Genomic DNA, 26485 nt, shown 5'->3' with positions numbered 1-26485 from the left:
CAGGGTGGGCAGATCTCCCCCGACCCCTTTGCAGTGAGTGCCAGAGTCCAGAGAGGCTGCTGTGTGACCTGGACCAAGCCCCTTGTCCTCTCATGCCTCAGTTTCCCCTTCTCTCCACGGACGGATTGAGCAGGACATGGAGGGCCCCTTCCTGTAGCCATTCTGGGACTCCTTGCACCTGTTCCCGGTGAGGAGACAGGGGAGGGTCCTGAGCTGGCCTCCATGTGGCTGCTGTTCCCCACAGTGGAACCTTGTGTGTGGAGACGGCTGGAAGGTCCCGCTGGAGCAGGTGAGCCACCTCCTGGGCTGGCTGCTGGGCTGTGTCGTCCTGGGAGCAGGCTGTGACCGGTGAGGCCCCTTCTCTTTTCCTGCTGCCCAGCAGCCCTCCCCTCCACCCGCTCTCAGGGTTCAGCTAGACCTGGTGCTGCCATGATGAAGGTTGGACCCTGGGTTATCCTGACACTGTCCAAGCATGTCCCCCACTGCCCACCAGGTTTGGCCGCCGGACAGTTTTTGTGGCCTCCCTGGTGCTGGCCACAGGCCTGGGGGCCAGTGAGGCCCTGGCTGCCAGCTTCACTACCCTGCTGGTCCTGCGCCTACTCCACGGGGGGACATTGGCAGGGGCCCTCCTCGCCCTGTACCTGGCTCGTGAGTACCATGGGGGCTGCTGTTACTGGGGGAGGGGCAGCGGGTGGCCTGCAGGCCTCTAAGGCTCCCTTGCAGAGCGCCCCGAGCTGCAGGGACCGTGAGCAGTGAGTCCCCTTTGGGCATCCCGCTCCTGGGCAGGTCACCGATAGGTCACCACAGTTCCCGATGGAACTGTTCCATTCCTCCCCGAGGCCTCCACCTCGGCCTGTCTGTGTCTGCCCAGGCCTGGAGTTGTGTGACCCTCCGCACCGCCTGGCCTTCTCCATGGGGGCTGGCCTTTTCTCGGTGGCAGGCACCCTGCTGCTGCCCGGCCTGGCTGCGCTTGTGCAGGACTGGCGTCTTCTGCAGGGGCTGGGCGCCCTGATGAGTGGACTCTTGCTGCTCTTTTGGGGGTAAGTGTGGTGGGAGCTGAGTGTGTAGTTTCCCTCCCACACCAGGTAAGTGGCTGGGTCACAGGGTCACAGAGAACCACAGTGATGTCCTGCCCCAAGCCTAGGGGTAGGGTGGGGGCCCTGGCCTCTGCCTCTCCTTCCAGGAGGAGGTGGAGGGAGCCGTGGGCATCCTCACCAACCCTGCAGGTTCCCGGCCCTGTTCCCCGAGTCTCCCTACTGGCTGCTGGCCACAGGTCAGGTAGCTCGAGCCAGGAAGATCCTATGGCACTTTGCAGAAGCCAGCGGCGTGGACCCCGAGGACAGTTCCTTGGAGGAGAACTCCCTGGTTACAGGTCAGGCGCCTGACAGGGAGGAGGGAGATTCGGGTACTGGAGGAGGGCTTTGGAGAGGCACTGCTCCTCACCCGCCTCCCCTCACGTCTCTGTGACTACAGAGCTGGCTATGCTGTCTGCAGGGAGCCCCCAGCCCCAGTACCAATCCCCGCTGGGGCTCCTGCGCACCCAAGTCACCTGGAGAAATGGACTTATCTTGGGCTTCAGCTCGTGAGTTGAGGAAGGGCTGGGGTCCTGCACATTCGCCCGGGGGTGGGTGTGTGGTCCCCAGAGTCCCCAGCTCTGGCTGGGCCCATAGCTTTGCCCTCTCTCCCAGGCTGGTTGGTGAAGGTATCAGAGCCAGCTTCCGCCGCAGCCTGGCACCTCAGGTACCGACCTTCTACCTGCCCTACTTCCTGGAGGCCGGCCTGGAGGCAGCAGCCTTGGTCTTCCTGCTCCTGACCGCAGATCGCTGTGGACGCCGCCCCGTCCTGCTGCTGGGCACCATGGCCACAGGCCTGGCATCCCTGCTGCTCCTCTCCGGGGCCCAGTGTGAGCTTGGGGCCTCGCAGGCCATACAGGGGCCATTGTGTTTGGGCTGAGGGTCTGCCCCACCAGGGGGCCATAGTGCTGACGGGGGAGCAGGCTGGGGCGGCGGCCCAAGGCCAGCTGCTGTTTGTTTTCCTCTGATCCTTTTGGAAGGTCCAAAAGGATCTTTTGTGACTGGCCTAAAGTAAGGAGCCTGTCTGAGCCTAAAACACCTGCCCCAGCCACAGAATGCAGCACAGGCAAAAGAGGTCGGGAGACCAGGCTGGGTAAAAGCTCTTCCCAGAGTTCCAGGTGGCTGAAACTGGCCATGGGCTGGCGTGGGAGGGCCCATATACTCAGGGCCGGCCACATGGTGTGTGGAGCTAGGTGCAAAATGAAATGCCAGCCTTGTTTCCAAAGTATTCAAGATTTTAGGACGGTTCTCGAAATTGCGAAGACAGTGGACGGCACAGCAGTAGCTGAGCGCAGGCTGGGGTGGAGGTGGTCGGTGTGGCTGTGACTCGGGGTCAGGATTCTAATATCCTTAGAATCCAAGCCAGGCTGGAATCAGGCTGCAGAGGACAGGTTCCCCTGCCAGGTTTCTCAGAGGGGCTGGAGAAGGAGGCCTGGGAAGTGGGTCGCCAGACAAGCAGTGTGGTTTTCTGGGGAGGGGCCCTGAGTGGCCAGGGTGGAAGGCTTGGGGGAGAGGCTGGGAACCCCTATCCTTTGTCCTCAGATCTGCCAGGCTGGACCATGCTGTCCCTCTCTGTCCTGGGGCTCCTGGCTTCCAGGGCTGTGTCTGCACTCAGCAGCCTCTTTGCAGCTGAGGTCTTTCCCACGGTGATCAGGTGAGCTTCAGGGCTGCCCGGCCACACAGCAGGGTCCAGGGCTCCCCCTGGGGAGGAGGGCCCAGGTGGACAGGAGGCCCTGTCCCCACACCCCACTCAGGTTCCTGCCTGTGATTCCTCCATCCAGTAAGGACTTGGGGTGAAGTGCTGGAGCCCCCTGCTCCTGGATGGCGGGGGCCACTGCCCGCAGAAGGCTCTGGGCAGATGACTCAGGAACTGGGCAGGGGAGGGAAGGCCATGCAGGCCTGAAGCGGGGTGTGCAGGCTGGGCGTAAGATGAGGAAGCCTCCAGCAATGGCAGAATTCCAGGGGAAACCATCACTTTCCAATCTTTTTTTTTTTTTTGAGATGGAGTCTCGCTCTGTCGCCAGGCTGGAGTGCAGTTGTACGATCTCAGCTCGCTGCAACCTCCAACTCTGGTCCAAGCGATTCTCCTGCCTCAGCCTCCTGAGTAGCTGGGATTACAGCACGCGCCACCATGCGCAGCTAATTTTTGTATCTTTAGTAGAGACAGGGTTTCACCATGATAGCCAGGATGGTCTCGATCTCCTGATCTCGTGATCCACCCACCTCAGCCTCCCAAAGTGCTGGGATTACAGGCGTGAGTCACCACGCCCGGTCACTTTCCAGTCTTATAATGAACAGAGGAAAAAGTGCTCCAGGACGGGAAAGAGGTTTCCCCAAAACAATTTTTCAAATTATCCTCAGCCAGCAAACCTTAGGCTCTGTGGAGGCTGGGCCTTCCTGCCGCTCACTCTGGAGTCACGTGCATGTCCCCAGATCTGTTGCCCCACCAGCTGCCCCCAACGCACTCTCTCCCACAGGGGGGCCGGGCTGGGCCTGGTGCTGGGGGCCGGGTTCCTGGGCCAGGCAGCTGACCCCCTGGATGCCCTGCACGGCCGACGTGGCTTCTTTCTGCAACACGTCGTCTTCGCCTCCCTTGCTGTCCTCGCCCTGCTGTGTGTCCTGCTGCTGCCTGAGAGCCGAAGCCGGGGACTGCCGCAGTCCCTGCAGGACGCCGACCGCCTGCGTCGCTCCCCACTCCTGCGGGGCTGCCCCCGCCAGGACCACCTGCCCCTGCTGTTGCCCTCCGACTCCTGCTGGGCCGGCCACACCCCCGAGCAGCCCTAGTCCTGCCTGGTGGCCCTGGGAGCCAGAATGGGACCGAGGTCAAGGCCTGGAGCATGACTGAGTACCCCAGACATCTGGTCCAGGGGAGACACATTCGCCTCAGAAGCCCATGTCTCAGTGCAGGTGGAGCTGTGGGGACAGCATGAAGGTGTCCTCAGCCAGGCCCCAGGCACTGGGAGGCCCTGGGTCTCCTCCCTGGCCACACCCAGCAGGTGTGGAAGATAAAGGCTTCCATGGAACTGGTTCCCTGGTTCTTCCCTCAGGCCACACCTGGGGCCTGGAGGGGCCTCACCTGTGCCTGCTCCCCACCTCTGGGCTCACTAGTGAGGAGCCAGGGTGTCAGCAGCTGCTCCATAGCCCCTGTCCAGGTAGTGGCAGCCCCCGGTCGCCCCCTGCCCCAGCCAAGCAGGGTGGGATGGGGGCCCGGCTCTCAGGTCCCTGCCAGGCCAGGCCTCACTGGCCCCATCCCCTTCATGGTCAGTGTGGCACGGGGCGCCCGCCCCACATGAGAGAGACTAGCATGGTTTTCATTCAGATTTACCCAGGAGGTTTCTGTCTTTCGTACAAAGATGAGATCCACTGGTAGGAGGCAAAGGTGGGACTAGGGGGGTGACCCCCATGGGGCCGAAGGAGAGAAACTCTTCCCACCCCGGCAGGAAGCCCCATCCACACTCAGGTTCTGCCCCCAGACTTGGGCCCTCGCCTGCAGGAAGGAGGCTGCCCCCGGCCCGTGGGGGTCAGGCCCGGTGACCTCAGGCTGCCTCTGCAGGGGCCATCGCTGCCACGCGGCCGGGGAGTGGCGTGTCCAGTTGCGCCCCAGGGTCAGGCTGTCCGGCCTCTGTGTCTGGGTAGAGGTGCCCTGGGAGAAAGACCCTCCCTGGCCCGGTGGTCCCATCCGGCCCCTCGCTCTGACCCTCATGGGTGCCCGTACATGTCTGCCAGCCGGGCGAAGCGGGGCCCCCAGTCCCTGAGGTAGTCGTAGTCTTGGTCCTCATCGCCCTGGCTGGACAAGATGGAGCTCAGGGTCCCCGCCACCGAGCCATCACCCTCGTAGTCATAGATGAGGGCTGTGTCGTAAGGCGGCACACTGGGGTCACTATCTGCAGCCTCCAAACCCTGCAAAGAGGCCCGGAGAGCTCAGGATGCACAGAGGGGCCAGCGGGTGCCCCACCGCCATGGCCACAGCCCAGGGCAAAATCAGCTCAAGGCAGAGGCTCAGGAAGGGGAAGCTGCCTATGTCCGGGGTGAGGTCTGAGGGGCACAGCAGACCTGAGGGCAAAGCGTCCTGAGGGCACAGCAGCAGGATCGTGAAGAGGGGGCCGTGGACTGCCCCTTCCTCAGGATTAGGCCAGCGGCCAGCCCGTCCCCCAGGGCTCTGCCCTGCCCCAGCAAGGTGGGAAGGGGTTGCTCCCCATCACCCTAGTCTCCTCATCCCGGCGGCCCCTGTCCACTCAAGGCAGAACCTGAACCTTCTGGACACCTCCATCCACAGGACGGCCCGCCTGCCTTTTGGAGGCTCTGTCTGCACGTCTGTCCTCTCAGCTCATGGGGACACGCACGCTCCTAACTGGGGGTGTACACCATTGCTGAGGGCTTTCTCTGAGTCAGGTGCTACAGGTGCAGACAGGCAGAGAGGAGGGTTCCCTGTGCACCCCCCACCCCAGATTTCCTATGTTCATGTTCACCCTGTGGACGGCAGGGAATCATTAACACTGTGTCCAGAGGGGCTCCTAGGAGGCCTTGATTCCGCTGAGAGCCACCAAAGCCCAGGGGGTGCTCCTGGGGCTCCCCCACCCGCTCCACGGTGGACACAGGGTAGTGATGGGTCTGTGGCCACCACCACTCCATCCATGCAAAGACCTGCATGGTGGGTGGAAGCTGAGGGCCCAGTTCGGACAGTGGCAGTGGGGCTTCCACACTCCCGCCCGCACATCATCTTGCTCTTCGGTGCCCTTGGGTGGTACATAAGTGCATGCATGTGCAGGTGTGTAAATGTGCATGTGTGTGTGCACCTGTGCGTGCCAGTGTGACGGGGGTGTCCCCAGGAGCACCTACATCACTGATGAAGTCAGCGATGTCCAGGGGGCTGGTGGGCAGCGCTCGGGGTGGCTGGGGGTGCAGGCGGCTCTGTGGGGCATCTCTGCGAAGTGGTGGCGGCCCCAGAGGCAGGCTCAGCGCTGTCGGGTGACGCAGCTGACTGATGTCGTAGGCGTCCTGTGGGCGAGGACGTGGAACAGAGCCAGGCATCCCTCGGGTGGCCCTGGTGGAGGTCTCAGGTAGAGGCTCCTGGCCAGCTTGTTGTATGAAGGCCCACGACCTGGGTTCCTTGGGGACCCCTCCCCACCCACGCCTGCCCCCTCACCTGGTCCTCCTCCCCGCCTCCCTGCTCATCGTAGTTGAGGACATTGTCTCGAAGGTCGTCCTGGGGGCCGTGCAGCAGCCCCTTGCCCCGCGACTGCTGCCGGAACCGTGCCCGGAGTGCCACGAGCAGGACTAGCACTGGGGAATGAGGGGACGCAGGCTGGGGCCAGGAACAGGACGCGACTTCAGGGGCCGGGCTGCGAGGGAGGTGGGAGGAGGGGGCGGGGTGGGGCAAAAGGGGGCATGGCTGGTAACCAGGGAAGGGGTTGAGGGAGCGGGGCTTGGGAAAGGGCGTGTCTGGCATGGAGGAGCCGGGTTGGGGAGGAGGGGGCGTGGCTGGTAAGGAGGGGCTGGCTTGGGGGATGGGGCGTGGCTGGCAAAGACTGGGCGGGGTTGAGTGGAAGGGGCGTGGCTGGTAATGAGAGTGGTGTCGGGGAGGCGGGGCCGCGGAGGAGGGGCGTGTCTTGTAGTGAGCGGGGCGGGGTTAGGGAGAAGGAGACCGAACTGGGGAGGCAGGGGCGTGGCTGGTTAGCAGCGGGCGGCCTGGGGAGGAGGGTCCGAGGGTCTGAGGGTCCAGGTGGAGGTGGGCGCTCACTCACCCAGCAGCAGGAGGGCGCTGGCCAGCACGATGACCAGTGCGCCCAGGCTGAGGCCTGTGCCACCCGCCAGCAGCGCGGCGGCCCCCGGCAGGCAGATGCCGTCCTGGCCGCAGCGGCACACGGTCACGTTCAGCGGCTGCTCGCGCTGCTGGGGCGGCTGCCCCGAGTCCCAGAGCAGCAGGCTGAGGCGGTGCAGGCCTTCGGGGACCTGGTTTCGTGGCCGCAGGCGCGCATGGCTCACTGCGGAGGGCGCCCGTGGTGAGCGAGGGCCCCCCCCCCCCGAGGCCGCCCCTACCTCGCCTGTCCTCCTCGCGCCGAGACAGGGTGGGGAATCCTGAGATCCTGGGCCTGGGTTCCCCCCACCCTCATCTGTCCTCTGGGTGCGATAAGTAACCCTGCCCCGCACGAGGATGCAGCGGGTGGGGGGGGACCCTGTTGCAGGACCACGGGGTTGCACGCCCCTCGGCCTCTTGCCCCTGGTCCCAGGCCGGAGTGTGGGATCCGCGGAGCGCGACGGTGGGGGGAGCGCACCGTTGACCTGGCTGAGGCTCCAGTTCCGACCGAGCTCTGGGAGCCTGGGGTTCAGCTGGAAGTGGAAGGGGGCCCCGTGAGGGGGCAGGTCCTCATCCGTGGCGCCCAGGAGGAGGCCGGGGCCCTGGTGCGGTTCGCTGCACAGGCTGCCCGGCGGCGGCAGGACCAGTACGGGTGCGTGGTCGTTCACCTCCAGGATCTCAATGGACAGGGTGCCGGTGGCGGTGCGGGGCTGGGGGGCTGCAGGCGAGAGGGCCGTGGCTCGGTGACCCCGCCCCAACACCCCAGCCCGCCCCACCAGTCGACTCAGAGGGGTGCGCAGCTCTGAACCCCGGGGCGGCAATGGGCAGAGCCCTTGGACACTGGCAGGGGTGCTCAGCCGGGACAAGGCCGGGTCAGGGAGCCCCAAGCCAGCCGCGCCGCTCACCGTCATCCTGGGCCAGGACAATGGCTCTGTACCAGCCGCCCTTGAGGAAGGGGGACGCCGGGCTGAGCACCCGCTGAGTCTGGATCCGGCCACTGGCTGCGTCCACTTGCAACCAGTCTTCCGGGTCGTAGTCCTTGGAGTAGCTGATACAGGGGAGGGGAAGAGTGGGATCTGAGTTTATCCCAGGGCCCCACAGGTGTGGTCAGGTATGGGTGCATGACATGCACTGCACACACACACAGGCGCACACACACCTACCACATGCAGGCACACATGCACACGCTACATGTGTACACACACCCCCTTACATGCACATGCATGCACACACGTATATACCACATACACATACATGCATATGTACAGCGCACACACATGCACATATATACCCACAGACACTCCCTCACACCTTGCACAACCCTCCCCCCACACCTATACACCACACGTATGTACCACACATGTGCACACACGTATGCACACACACATACACAAAACCCATGTGAGTATAATGGGAGCTGCAGTCACTGGCACCTCCTGTGAGGTGAGGAAACTGAGGCTCAGGGAGGGCAGGCAAGCTGTCCAGGGCCCTGAGACAAGTGTGTGGCAACCTAGTTAAGCCCCAGTCGGTGCTCGCCCTTCCTGGGCACCACGGACACAGACAGGGATTCACCGGGCCAGGCTTGGGGTGAAATGAGATGTGAACAGCCAGTCTCTTGGGAGCAAGGTCCTCTGGGGATGGACATGGCTGGCAGGGACAGGCTGGAGCCGGGCCTGCCCTAGGGGGTGAGTTCACCCCGACATGCACACACAGGATGCTTGGGACTCGAGACCCTCCAGACCTTCAGGAACCCACACCAGCAAATGGCCGCTACGCCCTCTGACCCTCAGAGCCCAGGGGTCAGGGGCACCCGAAGCAGGAATGGGGCCGTTAGCCTCCTCTGCCTCCCCCAGTGCCTCGGGAGCCCCACCTGAGCCTCTGCAGCTGCTCTGTGTCAGGGTCCCAGGCAGAGAAGATGGCCACCAGAGTGCCTGGGGGTGCCCCCTCTGCTAGGCTGGTCCGAAGTGGGTTCTCCTGGAACACGGGGGGCTCGTTGGTGTCCTGCACGTGCACACGGACCTTCGCCTGGCCCCGCTCAGCCCTGGGGGCAGCTGCCTGCAGCGGGGCCTCATTCTGCACCGACACTTTGAGCTCGTAGTGTTCACAGCTCTCATAGTCCAAGGCCTGAGGGAAGGAAGCACAGCCCGTCACTCACCCAATGCAAGTGTGGGCACCCGAGGGTGGGTGCCATGGGGGAGCCACTCCTTGGGTCTGTCCAGAGCGCCTGTACTTTCCTTCCGCCCCTTTTTAACCTTCAAAAAACAAATTATGCAGGACGAGAAGGCACAAATAATATTATTAAAATGCTGGTTGTGTGTGGTGGTGGTTGGAGAGAAGCCCAAGGTCCAAGCACACGCTCTGCAGGGGTTTCAGCGAGGGTCATGGGGGGGATGTCACCAGCCCCAGCAGTCACTTGATTTTAAGTAAAGGAGATTAGGCCGGGCGCGGTGGCTCACGCCTGTAATCCCAGCACTTTGGGAGGCCGAGGCGGGCGGATCACGAGGTCAGGAGATCAAGACCATCCTGGCTAACACGGAGAAACCCCGTCTCTACTAAAAATACAAAAAATTAGCCGGGCGAGGTGGCGGGTGCCTGTAGTCCCAGCTACTTGGGAGGCCGAGGCAGGAGAATGGCGTGAACCCGGGAGGCGGAGCTTGCAGTGAGCCGAGATCTCGCCACTGCACTCCAGCCTGGCAACAGAGCGAGACTCAGTCAAAAAAAAAATAATAATAAAAATAAATAAATAAAGGAGATCATCCTGGGTGACGTGGTTTGGCTTTATCCACTCAGGTGAAGGCTTTGAGAGCAAAACTGCATTTTCTCTGCCTGGAAACTGCTGCGTCAGCTCCAGCCTGTGGTCTGCACCTTAGACCTGCCCAGCCAGACCTCAGCATCTCATGAGCCCGTTTCTTGCAGTCCATCTCTTGCTGTGTCAGTATCTAAATACATCCACATCTACACGTGCGTACATATCTGTACATGTGTCTCCTATGGCCTCTGTTTCTCTGGTAGAACCAAGACTGACACAGGTGTGCAGCTGTGTTTTTGTACATGGATTTCATAGGAAAGGGAGGAAGGCCGGACAGAACAGACCGGTGTAGGGTGTCCCCTGCCTCTGACCCTCAAGCCCCATGGGTAGCATGGTGTGGGACCCAGTCCTCAGGCTGGGGGGCCCCATGCCCTCCCGCACTCTTTTTTTTTTTTTTTTTTTTTTTTTTGAGACAGAGTCCCGCTCTGTCACCCAGGCTGGAGTGCAGTGGTACGATCTCAGCTCTCTGCAAGCTCCACCTCCTGAGTTCACACCATTCTCCTGCCTCAGCCTCCTGAGTAGCTGGGACTACAGGTGCCTGCCACCACGCCCGGCTAATTTTTGTATTTTTAGTACAGACGGGGTTTCACCGTGTTAGCCAGGATGGTCTTGATCTCCTGACCTTGTGATCCACCCACCTCGGCCTCCCAAAGTGCTGGGATTACAGGCCTGAGCCACTGCGCCCGGCTGCCCTCCCCCACTCTCTCTCACCCAAGGACAAACACAAGGTCCCAGCTGCCCAGGGAATGTGACCCTGCCGGGAAGGGGCTCGGACCCCAGTGGGAGCATCTGTGTGTGCCAGCTGGGGGCCGCTCACCTTCACAATGGACAGAACACCCTCATTGGTCTTGGGGTCCGTGCGGATGGTGAACTGCCCATCAGGGTCGCCTTCCAGGATGGTAAACCTGGCCACCCAGTTGGGGGAGCCTGGCAGGTCCCTGTCCTCCACCTCCAGGCGTCCCACATCCACTCCACTGATGGCCTCTGTGGCCTCCAGGAAGAACTGGTGGTGGGGGGGATCCCAGCCCCAGTTACCATCAGGGCTGGGGGGAAAGCATGGGTGGGGCCCTCAGGGCCCTCAGCTCACCCACCCCTCCCACCCTCCGTCCTGCCTCCCAGCAGAAACGCCCTCCCTTGCTCCTGTGGAAGCTGCTCCCCACCCACTGGGTGTCCTCAGGTCTGTCTGTCGTGTGAGTCACTGCCCCCCAGGGGCCCCCATGGTCCTCCTCTGTGGGCTCAGCTTCATGCTCCCTTCCCATACAGCAAGGGCTGGAGGGAGACTTGCTCCCCGATGCTAGATGGTCCCAGAGGGCCCTACGGGCTGCTTCTCCCCAAGGGCCTCTCTCCCAGCTCTGACTCCATTCACATGCTGCCACGCACCACCCCCGGGCCCATCATGAAGCCCCCTGCCTTCTGCAGGAGGCCAAGTGAAGGCAGCTCTAAGCAGGGGCTACTTTTGAGGGAGGGACAGCAGCAGCACCTCGTCCCTGGTGAACTCGGGGGCATTGTCATTGATGTCATCAAGGGTGATGATGGCTGAGGCAGTGGCTGTCAGGCCGTCTCCAGACATGTCTGCCACCTGCAGGGTCAGATTGTACACCGCGACCACCTGGGGATGTGGGGCACAGGGTCAGAAGATGAGGGCCCAGGTGGGCCACATGGGGACTGGTCAGGGGCGGGAGCCAGGCCACCTGGCCAGCTCAGTTCCTACGGGAGCGCCCAGTGGGTGTTGAAGATCCCAAATGGCCGTGAGAATCCTGCCCCGATCCTAAGTGCATGCGCCTGTGGTGCTGCCCCAGCCTATGTGCTGGATAAGCATTTACAGAGCACCTACTGTGCGCTGGATAAGCATTTACAGAGCACCTACTGTGCGCTGGGTAAGCGTTTACAGAGCATCTACTGTGTGCTCACTGCCTAGCATACCAGTGAGCTTGGGACCCTGCCCTGGGGAGCCGTGGTTAGTGGCAGGGACAGAAATGGACAAAGACCACGTAACACAGTGTAACCAGGAGGGCTTCCCAGCGGGGCTGACTCAAGGGGGATCTTTGGGGAGCACAGAAGTCCGAAAGCAAGGGGCAGCGGGGGCCCTGACAGAAGGAGCTAGTTACTTACTAGCGGGGAGCCGTTGCCATGAGGCTGAGAGGGAAGGGGCTGCTTGGGGAGCCCTGCTCTGTGCCGGGCCCCTCACGCTCTCCTTGGACCAGATCCCTCCCGCCCGGGCCAGTGCGGTTCCTGTCTGTGCATCAGTGGGTTCACCCCACGCCATCTCCTCAGGAGCCAGGGCGACTGCCAGCTCTGCAGCGACGGTAGGGACAGGAGTGTCTGGGGTGGGCAGGCTGGGGGCAGAGGGACCCACAGGAGATGGGCTGCTCTGGCTGTGCGGGGTGGAGCTGCCGGGGTGACACCTCACCTCACGGTCCAGCCCCACTTGCACGGTGCGGATCTCGCCTGTGAGCTCGTCGATGCTGAAGAGCTCGGGGCCGCCCTGCTGCAGGATGGAGAACCGCAGTGCCGCGTTGTCCGTCTCGGGGTCGTCGGCATCTGTGGCCTCTGCCCTGGTCACATAAGTGCCTGGGAAGCACAGGGAGGCATGAGGGTCAGCGTCCACAGGGCCAATGGGCTGGGGGCATCGTGAGGGGCGCGGGGGCACCTTGTGTGCACAGGCTCCCTGGTTCCAGCATGGCTTGACCCCAGATGGGGCAGTCAGTCTATGCTGCTGTTCTCGTCACCAAGGCGGCCTACACGCGGCAACCCCCAAGTCCAGATGCTTCCCGCTGCCCCTGAAGCCCACCACACCATGTTCAGGCCACCGATGTGGTGGAAGCCTTTTGCCCGGCTTGTGCTGTTTATGGGGTCGCAGCACAGGAACATAGCATGCTCCTGGGTCAGGTGCTGGCTCCTGTGCCTGCCCGGTGCAGGGGCTGAGGGCGCTGGGTCAGACTGGGCTAGCTAGCGGGGGGCCTCCAGGAGCTGCTGGCATCCAGGGTGACAGAGGACTCATGGGCAGGCTGAACAGAGGATGCACGGGCAGGATAAAACAGAGGACACATGGCAGTTGAGCAGAGGACGCACACCGCGTCTCTGTAGGCCAGAGCCCCAGCCCCACCTGCTGTGGGAAGCAGCACTCGGGAAGGTGCTGCTAGAGGAAGCCACATGTGGTAGGGCTATGCTTCACCTCCCCCCCATTTCCCTCTCCTGAGATTTAGACCTGACTCCTCCGGCAGCTCAAGGGGACTGAGCCACCGAGGTAGGGTGGGAAGCACAGGCTTCGGGCCACCCTGGGGAGCAGCTCCTGGCCGGCTGTGACCTTCCCCCCGGGACAGCTGGAACCAGGACGTGCTGTCACCCGGGACAGAACGAGGCGCGGAGGCCGTGCCACAGACACAGGAAGGAAAGTGAGGCAGGATATGAGCCTCCAAGCCTGAGCCTGGGCCAGGCCTGGCCACGGTCCCTGGTAGCCCCAGACACGAGGGGGCCTGTGCCCTTCCGCCAGGTCTTTACCACGGGCCCCCAGGGAGGTGGGAACGAGCCCGTGACTGGGGCTTGCAGGCCAACCCGGGTTTGGGGGTGAGTCACAACCAAGGGATGCCTGTGGGTGCTTCGGACCCTGCGTGAGTACAGGGTGAGGATGGGGTGTGCTTGGCTCCAGATGCCCCCTCAGCAGGAGGGAGAAGTCATTTGCTTTTGGGGAGAACAGGACCCCTGAAAACCCTCCACTCCCAGGCGCAGATTTTTGGGTCTGAAATTTGTATTGAAATGGGAAGTGGCTTGAGTTGACCTGTGGAAACGGACCTTCCTCGGAGACCTGTTTACTTATTTTTAGGCTCTCCGAGGGGCCTCTGGAATTCTTGCTTGAGGGACATCCTGGATTTCTGGCTTCGCAGAGCCCTTCCCTGCAGCCCCTCCCGGCCCGGGGCCGCCGTCCTGTCTCACCTGGGGCTGCGCCCTCCAGCACGCGGCCAGTGAACGCCTCCTGCAGGAAAGCTGGCCGGTTGTCGTTCTGATCCACAACTACAATCTCCAGGTCCGTGGGGTCCTCCAGGGTGGATCCTCCCAGGTCCAGGGCAAACGCTCTTAGCTGTTCAAACACAGAGCAAGGGCTGGCTCTGTGGCCCCCAAATTTCTGTGGCTCCCGTTAGGGCCATGCAAAAGAGACAGCATGTTCAGACTTTTTCTCCAGCTAGAAACACCAGCTTAAACAGGAGAGAAACAGCACAGGGTGGGGTATCTGTCACAGTGGCTGAGACTGTCCCTGAACGGGAGCCACCTTCCCTTAGCAGACAGAGCAGGTGCCATTTTCCCTGCTTGCCTTGGCTGCCAGGAAGCTCACAGCTGCTTCATGTGTGACTAAAGTAAGGCTCTCAGAGGGTTCCTAATCTCTCTCCCTTTCTCTCTATGGTCTTGGTTCCTCCTGAAGTTTTTGTTGTTGTTGTTGTTTTTGTTTTTGTTTTATTTTTAGATGGAGTTTCGCTCTTATTGCCCAGGCTGGAGTACAATGGTGTGATCTCAGCTCACTGCAACCTCCGCCCCCGGGTTCAAGCGATTCTCCTGCCTCAGCCTCCCGAGTAGCTGGGATTACAGGTGCACGCCACCATGCCCAGCTAATTTTTTGTATTTTTAGTAGAAACAAGGTTTCATCATGTTAGCCAGGCTGGTCTTGAACTCCTGACCTCAGGTGATACACCTCGGTCTCCCAAAGTGCTGGGATTACAGGCATGAGCCACCACCATGCCTGGCCTTTTTTTTTCTTTTTGAGATGGCGTCTCACTCTGTTGCCCAGGCTGGAGTGCAGTGGTGTGATCTCGGCTCACTGCAACCTCTACTTCCTGGGTTCAAGTGATTCTCCTGCCTCAGCCTCCCAAGTAGTTGGGATTACAGGTGCGTGCCACACCTGACTAATTTTTTGTATTTTCAGTAAAGACAGAGTTTTGCCATGTTGGCCAGGCTGGTCTTGAACTCCTGACCTCAGGTGATCCACCCGCCTCGGCCTCCCAAAGTACCAGGATTACAGGCATGAGACACTGCGCCCAGCCCAAAATGACATTTTGGAGAGGGCAGGCTGGGGGAGGGCAGGCTGGGGGAGGGGAGGCTGGGGGAGGGCAGGCTGGGGGTGGGCAGGCTGGGGGAGGGGAGGCTGGGGGAGGGCAGGCTGGGGGAGGGCAGGCTGGGGGTGGGCAGGCTGGGGGAGGGCAGGCTGGGGGAGGGGAGGCTGGGGTGGGCAGGCTGGGGGAGGGCAGGCTGGGGGAGGGGAGGCTGGGGGAGGGCAGGCTGGGGGTGGGCAGGCTGGGGGAGGGGAGGCTGGGGGAGGGCAGGCTGGGGGTGGGCAGGTTGGGGGACGGCAGGCTGGGGGAGGGCAGGCTGGGTGTGGACAGGCTGGGGGAGGGCAGGTTGGGGGAGGGCAGGTTGGGGGAAGGCAGGTTGGGAGACGGCAGGCTGGGGCTGGGCAGGTGCCTGCAGGGAGTATAGACAGGGTTCTGGGCTCCATGGCTCCCTCCTCTTGCTCCCACTGCCCTGTCTTTTCTTCTTCTTCTTCTTCTTCTTCTTTTTTTTTTTTTTTTTTTTTTTGGAGACTGAGTCTGTCTCTGCCACCAGGCTGGAGTTCAGTGGTGAGATCTCAGCTCACTTCAACCTCTGCCTCCCGGGTTCAAGTGACTCTCCTGCCTCAGCCTCCAGAGTAGCTGGGACCACAGGCGCCCACCACCACACCTGGCTAATTTTTTGTATTTTTAGTAGACATGAGGTTTCACCGTGTTAGCCAGAAGGGTCTTGATCTCCTGTTCTCGTGATCTGCCCGCCTCAGCCTCCCAAAGTGCTGGGATTACAGGCGTGAGCCACCGCGCCCAGCCTCTTCTTCTTCTTTTTTTTTTGAGAGAGGGTCTTCCTCTGTCACCTAGGCTGAGCACAGCGGCGCAATCACAACTTGCACAGCGTCGATCTCCGGGGGGATCCTGGCACCGCAGCCTTCCAAGTAGCTGGGACCACAGGCATGCAGCAACACTGCTGGCTATTTTACCGTTTTTTAAAATTTTTGTACAGATAAGGCCTCACTTTGATGCCCAGCCTGATCTCGAACTATTGGTTTCAAGCAATCCTCCTGCCTCGGCCTCCCGAAGTGCTGGGATTCCAGGTGCGAACCCTCGCGCCCAGCACTCACTGCCCCTTCTCTCAGACCTCGGAATCCCAGGGGCATCGGTGGTTTCTTCCCTGACTAATTCCACACCCGAGAACAGTGGCGGCCACTGGGATCAACATTATTTTGGGGCCAGGCGTGGTGGCTCCCGCCTGTGATCCCAGCACTCTGGGAGGCCAGGCACGGTGACTCCTGCCTGTAATCCCAGCACTCTGGGAGGCCAACGTGGTGAAACCCCGTCTCTACTAAAAATACAAAAATTAACTGGGCATGGTGGTGGGCGCCTGTAATCCCAGATACTCAAGAGGCTGAGGCAGGACAATCGCTTAAACCCGGGAGGTAGAGATTGCAGTCCGTCGAGACTGTGCCACTGCACTCCAGCCTGGGCAACAGAGTGAAGCTCCAACTCACAAAAAAACCCCAAAAAACACTATTTAGAGATTCTTCACGACGTTCCTGAGCTCCCAGGACCAGTGCGGAGCTGGCTGTGGTGGAGCCACGATGCTACAGCGGCTGCAGCACGCTCCTCCCGGGCAGAACCACGCCGCTCCTCCACGGGACCTCTGTCTGCCCTCCAGTTAAACGGGAACATCACCCTAAACAGCTGCCTCCTCAGGCTGCGGGGCCTTGGTCCCAGACCCCTGTACCTGGCCCCTCACTTAAGGGTGCCTGGATCTTGCAGGAGCAGCAGTCTGGCCTGAAGCCCACCGAGCTGGAGGAGAAGCCTGATGGGGAGGAGGAGCACTGGATTCCCACTAGGCCTGCTTGACGGGCACAGGCTGGACCGCACAGCTCCGCACCCTGAAGCGGTCGGTCTTCTCACGGTCCAGCATGGCATTGAGGAACACCTTCCCTGTGAACTTGTCGATAGAGAAGACGCCCCGGGGCTCCTCGTCCACGCCGGGTCCCTGGATGCTGTAGATGACGCTGCCCAGCTGCTGCTTGTCTGACTTGATCTGTGGGGCAGGAAATGGGACTGGGGAGAGCTGCTGCAGGCGGGGGCCTCTGCCCTCTCTGCAGCCCTTTAGGCCCCTCCCTGGCTGACAGCAGGGCAGGTCGAAGGCTCCTAGGACTGGAGGACAGAGCCTGGTACCCAGTAAGGAGCTGTGCTGGGCTGGGGACAGCTCAGCCTGTGGCCCCAAGGGTGCCCCGTCCTGCAGCCTCATTTCAGGCTCAGCCCCTGGTGTCCTCAGGGCCCTGGTCTCTGGGGCGATTTTGGGTGTGTGAAGCTGACACCCCGCAAGGCAGTTCACCTTCACCTCCATCTGCTCAGCGTCGGCGAACACGCAGACAAAAATCACGCCCGAGCGTGTAGCCTAACGGGGAATGTGTCCACCAGAGGTGCATGTGGGGTGGGAGCAGCTCTGGACTCCCCTGAGGCCTGGGGCAAAGGGGAGGGTTTGAGCCCTGCTGTAGACCCAGGTTGGAAGCCCAGAGCCCTGGCAAGGTGGGTGAATCCTGCCCCAGCTCTGCCCTGAAATGGGGCCCCGCTGGCTCCCAGGAGACCTTTAGGGAATGAGGGAGGCCCACTGGGGACCAGCCCACCCCTTCCTCCCCTCCCGCCCCCTCCACCCGCTCACCTGAACCAGGGGGTAGGGGAGACGCTTGTGGTTCTCGGATACACTGATCGGTGGGATGACCCAGGCCCTCCGCACGCGGCTCGGGGCAGGCGCCCGGCGCCAGGGGTACAGGGTGGTGGGCCTCCTCTGTCCAGGAACCCCCAAAGACAGGCAGAGGCTCTGCAACAAAGACAGATGCGTCCCACAGCACTGTCTGCCGGAGCCCTGGGAGGCAGTGTGCAGCTGGGAGCTGTGGCTGGTGAGGAGGCCACAGGGCGCAGCGTTTCCCTTGGCTGGTGGGTTGGTGCACATTGGCGCACTGCGGCTTCCAAACACAGGGCTGCATCACACGACGGCAAAGGCACGTGGGCCCCACCCCCATCAGGCTGAGCTGGGGCCTTGGCCACACCCCAAGTACTGGCCCTCAAAGCCCTGATCCAGCTGCCCCCGAGTTTCCCACGGGGCCCACGCAGCAGCCAGGCTGTCTGCAGCCCCTGTTGAGTGCATGTGGCCGCTGGGAGGTAGCGCTAGGGTTCCCGGGCGTCTGGCTGAGAGGGACACCTGAGATTCACCCAGAGGGAGCACAGCCTCACCCCAGAAGTCAGGGTAGCCGTGCACACAGCAAGCCCCTGGGCCAGCCAGGGCTAGGGAGAGCGTGGGGGTCCTGACTCCAAATGACCCTAAGAAACCAGTGGCGGTGCCCGTGGGCACGGTGGGCTGGCTGTGGAGGGTCCCGGGGAGTGGCAGGGGAGGTGCCTGCGGGAAAGTGCCCGTCCCCCTCCACCTCTGCAGGCACTTTGTAGGAATGGAACCCCAGGATGTGAGAGTTCAGCTCCAGTCCATCCAGAGCAGCTAGAAATGTATCCCCAGTTTGTACAGTGGCCCCCATCTGGACCGCGCTGGTCTGTCAGGACCCACCAGGTCAGGGCTGGGCAGTCAACGCTGGTGGTGCGGGTTCCTGAGACCAGCTGGGCCGGGGCCAGGTCTGCCTTGGTGGGGCTTATTGTGGCTGCACAGCTAGGAGGGACATGGCTGGGGCAGCCCCACCCCCAGCCTTGCTGCTTTCTCCCAGAATGGGGTACCTCGGTGCAGTCTTCACCTCTTCACCCCAATACTTCAGCTGCTGGGACCCTGGTGTGCCCATCTCCTCCTCTCCCACATCAGGGGCTGGGGTGCACTGTTTGTAATGTACACAGGAAGCCCCAGTGCTCGGGGATGAGACCTGGGCAGAGCGTGGGGCTGCAGAGGGAGACGCCGTGCACCCCACCCTACTCCAGGGCGGGGACGACCCTTGGGCCAGTCAAGACCCCAAAGTGGAGGCAGCTGCCCCCAAATTCTCCCGAGGTCCTGACAGTCAGCAACTTTTGTGACCACAGATGGCCCCACACCCACCCCTCAGATGGGGAAACTGAGGCCTAAGAAGGGACCCAAGTCAAAGAGCTGGGTGGCGAGGGGCACTCGTAGTGACCCCAAAAGCACATCCTGAATTTTCCTGTTTTAAAAATGCGGTCACCATACCCAGCTCCTAGCCTGGGCCTTGGGCCTGAGCCCTGGCCTCCCAGGGTGCCTGGCCCCACCTTGGTCAAAGGGAAGCTTAGAGACGGTGGGTCCTGCCTGTGCTGGGACCCCCAGGACACCTGTGCTTGGGACCCCCTGAGCCTGGGGAGTCAGTGTTTCTGGATGGGCTGCGTGGCTTCTTCCTGAAAGACCCCGACCCTAAAGCACAGCCTGGCAGAAGCTGCCACAACTGACAGGACGTGGCTCTGGGCTGACCCCACTTGGCTCGGCACAGACATGGACCTGACCCAAGCTCCTGGGTCAGGCTGATGCCTGGTGCAGCTCGTGGGGGCACAGAGTCCGCCTGGACTCGGTGAGGGCAGGAGGGGCCGGGGCTGGGGGACAGGCAGGGGAGAGGGACGTGAGGGAGGAGGAAACAGGGCTGCCCCCTCCCCATCCCCTGTGCCCTGGGCCTGGCTAGGAGCTGTCTGTGCACCCCCCAGTCCTGGGGGTCTCCAGGCTCCTGGCCCTTCTCTTGGGTGACCCTCCTCCCCAGAGGCCCCCTCCCACCCAACAGTGCTCTCCTAGCTGCCAGAATGTTCTAGATCTGCATCATCCAAGACCCACAGGCCACAGGGGGCTGCTGAGCCCTTGAAATGTGCAAAAGTGAGGAGCTGCGTCCCCTTTCGTCTCGCTGCGGCTAAGGCCCATGTGTGGCCAGCACCCAGCCCCACACGCCCAGTGCTCACAGCCTCAGTCAGCCTTGGCGAGGGTCCCCCGACCGTCCCAGCCCCCCACTGCAGGGCTGTGTGGGTGACAGACCTGAGCCCCCCGCTCACCGCGTGTAACGAGGGCGTGGCATCTGCATCATCCCAGTGATGGAGGCTACAGAGGAAGGTTCTGAGTTGGGGTGGGCAGGGTGGGAAGCTTCCAGGACCCTGTGGCCAGGGTTGTGGTGGGGGTGACAGCAGCTCCCCAAGGCACAGGCCCTAACGCAGAGACAGGGCAGCCTCCTGCACCACCCAGCTGGGGAGGGGGACAGAGACCCCCTGCCCCATGCCGTGCTCTCTGGGGCACCCCTATCCAGGACAAGCCCTCATGGGGGGAGGGGGATGGCTGGGAGGTGCAGGGGGTCCTGGGCAGGCGATAGGGAGTCTGGGGGCAGAGCAGGTCCCAAATACCACCCACCACACACAAACTCCTCAACTCCCCTTTCAGACAGGGCACCCATCTCAACACCACCGTCTTCACGGTCTGCTCCTGAGCTCCTTCCCCATCTCAACACCACCGTCTTCACGGCCTGCTCCTGAGTTCCTTCCTCTGGACAGCAGGTGGGCTGGGGTCTAGGGAGGCTCATGGGACTCCCCAGCTGGCACCAGGTCCTGTGCCTACCACAGGGGTGTGCTGGTCACGCCACGCCAACACCTAGAACAGCTCCCCACATTGTGCAAGTGGAGGGAGCGCTGAGTCAGCCCTGGTAAGTGGGACCCTGCATGGGAGGCCTCACCCAGCTCCCCCCTGGAAATGGAGCACTGAGAACTGGGGGTGTCAGAGCTGGGCAAGCCAGGCCACCCCTCCCCCGCAGAACCACAGACCTCCACGGCTACTCTGGCCACCACGCCACTGCTGGCTCTGAGGCTGCCCGCTCTCCTCAGCCCCGCGCCAATGCCTCACCCTCCAGTGCCGCCTGCTCCTGCTGGCTTTGCCGAGACTTCAGTCTAGGCAGGGGCTGGGACGTGGGGGCAGGTGGTCTCGAGAGGAGGCAGTGGCTAGGGGCTGGTACGTCTGAGTGGGCAGGGGCCGGGAAGGAGATGTCGACATGGCCAGGAAGCCTGTTAGGCTGAACCTCCATTAGGCTTGGCCTCTGTCCTCCACCACTGGCAACTGACCCTGTGTGGACGAGCAAGGCCCGGGCTGCCCATCTGCCCACCCTGAGATGAGGCATTGGGGCCTCTCACTCTGACTGTGTCCTGTCCCCAAGGCTGGCCCAGTACACAGAGGTCCCCACAGGCAGTGGCAGCAGCATCCAAACCAAGGCCAACTTCCACAGGGTTCTTGGCCCTCGGCCAGCAGGACCTGGGCCCCCTCCTCCATGGCCTTCTGGGAGTCCAGAGAGTAGCAAACACTTTGGCAGGAAGCAGGGAGAGGACGGGGTGGGGGCTCCTCAGGCTCCCAGGCTGGGGACCCTGCCGGGGAAGCTCTCTGCCAGCTGACAGATGGCGGCCCTGGCCTCAGAGCCTGCCAGCGCCCACAGAGCACAAGCCACTTCCAGGGCAGGGCAGGTCCTGCCAAGTGGAAACCTGCCTGCCCAGCATGAGGCCTTCATCAGCCTTGGTGGGCACAGGGTCTGTTTCCGGCCCTGGCTGTGCAGCTTTGCGCTGGGCCTTGCCTCTCCCCATCTCCCTTGGTCCTCCCAACCCCTGGGAGCCTGTGGTGGTCCTATCATCTCCCAGCTCTGGGCAGAGCCTGAGGCATTTGCCCGAAGCCACACAGAGCCAGGAGCCACATGGGGTCTGAGACCCAAGCCAGGCTCTGAACCACATGCTCTGAAGGAAACCCAGCCACAGAGCCACGCCTGCCTTGGGCTAGGCCTGGGCATGAGGCAGGGAGACCCCAGGCTATAAGAACCCCACATGACTGAGGGGGAGGGGCCACCCCCACCAGGGCAGAAATTTCCATCTGCTCCCTGCCCAGCTGCCACCAAACCTGGGCCGGCCCTGTTCCCCCACCCTCCAGCTGCCTCCACTGGAGACCCTCCAGTCACACTGGGCTGGGTGCGGTCAAAGCAGAGTCTGGGAGTCGTGGGCCCAGGCCTGTCCACAGCCTGAGTTCACCAGGTCACAGTGGCCGCAGTGCCTTGGCAGGGCCCACTTGCCCAGATCACAGCCGGTGTGGGTGTGGGTGGGCCGGCAGGCCGCGGCCCACTTCCGGCTCTCCGGTTCTCAAAGCTGGCTCTTTGTCTTCCCACCCCACCCCTGTCCCAGAAGACGTGGCCAGGGGAGGGAGGGCCTGGGAGCTGTCTTGGGGAGATCGGGACATCCGGTGCCCAGGACAAAGCCACATCAACACGGCCAGCCCACAGCCCTGCACCTGGGCTAGGGGACGCGAGCACCCTGGGAGGTGGAATTTGTGGACACCCGTCCACTTCTCTGTCTCCCATCCAAGCCAAGCAAGACCAATGGACATTAGTGACCTGCTTCCCCACAGTGGTTCCCCAGTGACACCCCCAAGCTCATCCTCGACTGGGCCCTTAGCCAAGAACCTGGAGGGAAACATCTTGAAGCCCTTGACACGTCTGGGGCCACCGCACTGGAGCCGAGCGCCTGGGACTTCACACCTCTCTTGGGGTCTGCTCCTCGCCTGACACTCAACCCCAAGGGGCTGCTGTGTGAGAAAGGCCCCCGCATGCACTGAGTGCTCGCTACAGTGTACAAACACCACCGCCGGGTGGGAATGGGGTTTACAAACACCACTGTGAGGTGGGAATGGGGTTTACAAACACCACTGTGAGGTGGGAATGGGGTTTACAGACACCACTGCCGGGTGGGAATGGGGTTTACAGACACCACTGTGAGGTGGGAATGGGGTTTACAGACACCACTGTGAGGTGGGAATGGGGAGAAGTTCTGGGGCCGACCTCACACTTCTGCTCACCCGATTTTCCAAGGAAGGATGCTGTGAGATTCTAGGAACACCCTTGGTGGGCACGTGGGTGGGTTTCCCTGGGAAGGGAGTGTGAAGGCCCCTCAAGTTTCTCAGGCTTCAACCCCTCCCCCAGGCTGGAATCTGGGGCCACCCCGTTCCTGGATGGCCAGGCACGCCAGGAATGGCCCCAGCTGTCGGCCTGGCCCAGAGCAGCTGAAGCATCTTCTCTGGGCCCCACCCTCTCTAGCTGCTGCAGGCTTCAGAGAAGGATGTGGAAGAAGAGGCGTGGAGGCAGCTGTCCCTTCCAAAGCACAGTGTCTGGGGCTGTCCTGCCACTGTGGGAAGAACAGTGGCCTGGGAGCCACTCCCCTTCTTGGCCTTGGTCACAGTCACCTGAGCTAACAGCCTTCGCCGGGCCCGCAGGGTGCTGCTGACTCTCTCCCAGAGACCAAGGAGCTCCCAAAACCCAGATGCAGAAGTGGGGCCCTTCCCAGCAGGCTGGGGTTCTCTGTGAGTCCGCAGTGCTGCCCCAGACCTCAGCTGCCTCCCAGCTGGGGTGGGGTCCCAGGTGTAGAACCAGTAACTAGGGATGGTGTGGGTGCAGCAGGTTTGACGGGCCAGTTCTGAAGACAGTCTGCCCCCTACCTCCCTCCAGGTGGGGCTGAGTGAGCTCAAAAATCAGAGGTGGCCCGAGCAGGGGAGCAACCCCTCACTTGGAGAAGGCCCTGATGGGACCATGCTGCCTGCCTGGGGGCTCACCAGGAGGCGGCCTGGGACCCCTAGGCTGCCCAGGAGAGCACACAGTCCTGAAAGCTGAGCCGGTGGGGGAGGCGCAGGCAGGGTCCTGACACGGACATATTTTGCCTCATAATGGAGTGAATCTGAGCCTTGGCTATAGACTCCTTGCCAGCTGGCCCCCACCTCCACCAACTCCTCCAGCCTCCAGCTGTCGGCGGAGGGGGCTATCATCCCCCAGCCCTGGGGGAGAAAAGAAGGGATAGTGAGAGGGGAGGCTTCTGGGGAGGGAGAGGTCCTGCCTGCCTCCCCACCTGCCACAGAGCCCCCGGGGGCCTGTTGAAAGGCAAACACTCCCAAATCCAAAGGAAGAGGTCTCAAGGAATGTTTTCACAGGCGCCAGCCTCCCCACCACCATGCCCCCGGTTGGGGTGCCAGGGAAGAAACGCTGTCCCCAGGGCAGGTGGGAAGGGCCCTGGAGGCTTGGAGCCCCCCAGGCTGTGCTCCCCGGCAGAGGGCTGAGGGGTGGTGAGCCTGGGGGTGAGCACGCATGCTGAACCACTCTCTCTCCCCACCACTGTCTCCAGTTGGGGGAGTGGGGGGGTGGCAGGAGCTGTGGTGCCCCTCAGGGACAGCTGCTGGAGGGTCTGGCTGGCCAGACGCCTGGTCAGCTGCCAGGGGCTGAAATTGGAGCCAGCTGGAGCCAGGAGGCCTGTGGGAATGAGGGGACTCAGGAAGCCCCTTCAGTGGGGGCTGGGAAGGGAGTGGCTTCCCTTACTCACTGTGTCCAGCACTCCCTCACCACCCTAGGACCACAAGAGCAATGAATGTTGTGAGGGCCGCTAAGCCCTTTATGTGCATTCTCTTAAACTGGCAAGAGGCTGCCCTCTTGTACCCAGTGACGTCCCAACCACAGCCAGCTGTGCCCCAGCCCAGTCCCTGGGGGCTGAAGCCACTGAGGCCACATCCTCCATGTCCAGGTCCCCCTAGGGGATGAGGAGACGTGGCTCCAGCTAGGCAGTACCCATGGCGGGTGCGGGGGGCCGAGGCCTGGGCTTCCTTCCACGCTGGCTTTCTCCCATTTTGGAGAGACCACAGTGCCAGCAGTCCAGAGAAGATTTTTAGAGGCAGAGTCCAGCAACCTCTGGGGGCCGGGCCCCCAGGCCTGATCACCCCAGGCAGCTGCTGCAGGGGCCCAGGTGAAGCCCAGGAACCCAGGGCTGCCACACACCACTTGGCAAGGTCCTGTGTATTGGGACCTGGCTCAGGCTGGGCCCTTCCAATTGAGAAATAGCCCCGAGTGTGAGTTCCTGGGGGCAGGGCCTGCAGCCACCCCTGCTAGACGGGAACGTGGGGTGGGGGGTTTGGACACCACCCAAGACTAGCCAGGGATCATGTGCCCGCCGCAGGGAGTCCCTATGGAAACCTGGCCGCCAGGGCCCCCAGACAGGGGCGCTCCTGTCGCTCCCCCCTCTCTCTGCTCCACTCAAGACTGGCAATCCCCCGACCCCGGCAGGGGTCCCTCCAAAGACAGGGCACGGCCTGCTGGGTGGTCCCTGCCTGACCCCAGCAGGACTCTGAGTCCTGGGGGTGATTCCACTAGGTGGAGGGTTTGTTTGCACTCACTCCCCACAACCCCGGGAGTGCGCCCCCAGCCCAGAGACCCACCCGGGGCCACTCAGCTCACAGGTCCCCAAAGGCGGCCAGGGCCAGTGGTTCTGGGGGAGACCTGTGCGGCTGCAGTTGAAGACACTGTCCTGCAGGGCCTGGGGAGGCAGCGGGGACCCCCGCAGGTGCGGATGCCTTACCTGGGCCAGCAGCCCGAGGACGAGGAGGAGAGCGGCGTCCATCGGGGCCGAGGCGGGAGCGGGGCCGGAGTGCACCCGCGACCCGAAGGAGCGAGTCCGGGCTGAGTGACAGCGCAAGTGCGCGGGGCGGGCCAGGGCCAGAGGCAGCACGTGTGAGCGGGGCGGGGAGGGGCGGGGCGAGGGCTGAGTGACAGCACGAAGGAGGCCTCTGACGGGCCGAGGGCCGGCCTGGGCAAGGCTAAGGCTGAGTGACAGCATGTGGGCAGGCGGGTGGGGCGGAGCCTCTGGCGGGCCAGGGCGGGGCCGAAGGCTGAATGACAGCGCGTGTGCGAGTGGGGCTGAAAGGGCGGGGCCGGGGCCGAGGGCTGAGTGACAGCGCAGGTGCGCCTGCGGGGCGGGGACCGCACGTGGCTGGTGGGGCGGAAACAGAGGAGGATGGGGCGTGTGGGGCGGGGCTGAGGGCTGAGTGACACCTTGTGAGCGTGCGGGGCGGAGCCGGGGCGGGGCCGAGGGCTGAGTGACAGCGCGTGCCGGGCTCTGGCGGGCAGGACCAGGGCCGGGGCTGGGTCGGAGATGCCCCGGCTTGCTGCGTCGGGCTGTGGGGAAGGCAGGGTGGGTGCGGCCGGGTCAGGCACCAGCTGGGATTCCTTGCTTCTTCATTTCCTGCTGCTTGGGCCCCGGCTCGCCTCTGCTCCAGGGCGTCTGCACTGCAGTCCCTGCGGGGGGACGCCTCCTGAGCACTTCCTCGGGCCCCTCGCCGCTCTGGCTGCATCTCCTGCGCCTCCCCGCATCCCAATGAACACTAGGCCCACCCTCCACGCACCTCCTCGCAGCCTCATTTTACCCAGCTTCTATTCAATATGGAGCGGCTCTGGTTCACACGCCTCTGATACCAGCGCGGCTCGTAGGACATCCCCAATTCCTCCAGTCCACGCGCCTCCTCCGGCATCCCCTTGTTCCCCGAGGCCCCCTGCCTAGAGCACCTTCCTTCCTACAGAATTCCTTCTCATCATCCCTCAACGCCCAAGGTCAACGCCGCCCCCTCCTGGAGCCTCATTGCCACCTGGCCAGAAGCCCTCCCTCCTGTTGACTGTGGCACCTGCTCTCCCCTTCGAGGCCCCGCCCCCTGGGAGGGCGTGGGTGTGGCTCAACACCTGCACAGGCCCCGTGCATGGTCAGGGAGGTCCTGGAGGGAGGGTGGAGGGGGCTGGAAGGAGAAGGACCCTTTCTTTTGAGCAGGCAGGGTGGGGGGTGGGGATTGCTGACCAGCCCAGAGCCAGGCTGGGAAGCCCGTTCCTCTCTGTGGTTGGAGCAGGCCCGGTGCCTCTGCTCTCCTCTCGACTGTGGGTGGCTGTGCAGGTGCAGGCACCATCTGTGCACTTGGCCTGCTTGGAAGGAGGCCAGGCTGCCCAGGAGGCTCAGGCCAGGACTG

The 26485-nt window shown here is 62.9% G+C and overlaps 2 protein-coding genes across 2 annotated transcripts; one reads left to right on the top strand and one right to left on the bottom strand.

The window, feature by feature from the left end:
* The first annotated feature begins 783 nt into the window (after positions 1 to 783).
* On the top strand, positions 784 to 3950 carry SLC22A31 (solute carrier family 22 member 31). The gene is given in 7 exon segments (XM_073015728.1): positions 784 to 1040; positions 1105 to 1133; positions 1136 to 1372; positions 1474 to 1582; positions 1689 to 1903; positions 2616 to 2727; positions 3551 to 3950. Coding segments are annotated over 7 exon segments (1236 nt in total). The 5' UTR covers positions 784 to 813; the 3' UTR covers positions 3858 to 3950.
* Positions 3951 to 4438: 488 nt separating this feature from the next.
* Positions 4439 to 25146, bottom strand: CDH15 (cadherin 15). Its single transcript, XM_007994378.3, has 14 exons — positions 25054 to 25146; positions 17390 to 17548; positions 16610 to 16765; positions 13613 to 13757; positions 12090 to 12250; positions 11160 to 11288; positions 10497 to 10682; positions 8741 to 8994; positions 7776 to 7918; positions 7349 to 7588; positions 6818 to 7057; positions 6220 to 6356; positions 5913 to 6071; positions 4439 to 4973 (listed from the first exon to the last, which is right to left on the bottom strand). The coding sequence occupies exons 1-14, from the start codon at positions 25093 to 25095 to the stop codon at positions 4773 to 4775; spliced, it is 2352 nt and encodes a 783-aa protein (XP_007992569.3). The 5' UTR covers positions 25096 to 25146; the 3' UTR covers positions 4439 to 4772.
* Between the last annotated feature and the right edge of the window lie 1339 nt (positions 25147 to 26485).

This window comes from Chlorocebus sabaeus, chromosome 5 (assembly GCF_047675955.1).
Source record: "Chlorocebus sabaeus isolate Y175 chromosome 5, mChlSab1.0.hap1, whole genome shotgun sequence".
Classification (NCBI taxonomy): Eukaryota; Metazoa; Chordata; class Mammalia; order Primates; family Cercopithecidae; genus Chlorocebus; species Chlorocebus sabaeus.
Note: the sequence above shows the minus strand (reverse complement) of the source record. Positions and strands in the feature narration are given on the sequence as shown.

Bases quoted from the DNA above. Each gene is read 5' to 3' on its own strand.
- CDH15 (XM_007994378.3), bottom strand. From the start codon at position 25,095: ATGGACGCCGCTCTCCTCCTCGTCCTCGGGCTGCTGGCCCAG. The intron at 7,919-8,740 runs GTGGGGCTCCCG...CCCCTGTATCAG, and splicing joins GAGCAGCTGCAGAGGCTCAG to CTACTCCAAGGACTACGACC. The intron at 7,589-7,775 runs GTGAGCGGCGCG...TCTCGCCTGCAG, and splicing joins TGTCCTGGCCCAGGATGACG to CCCCCCAGCCCCGCACCGCC.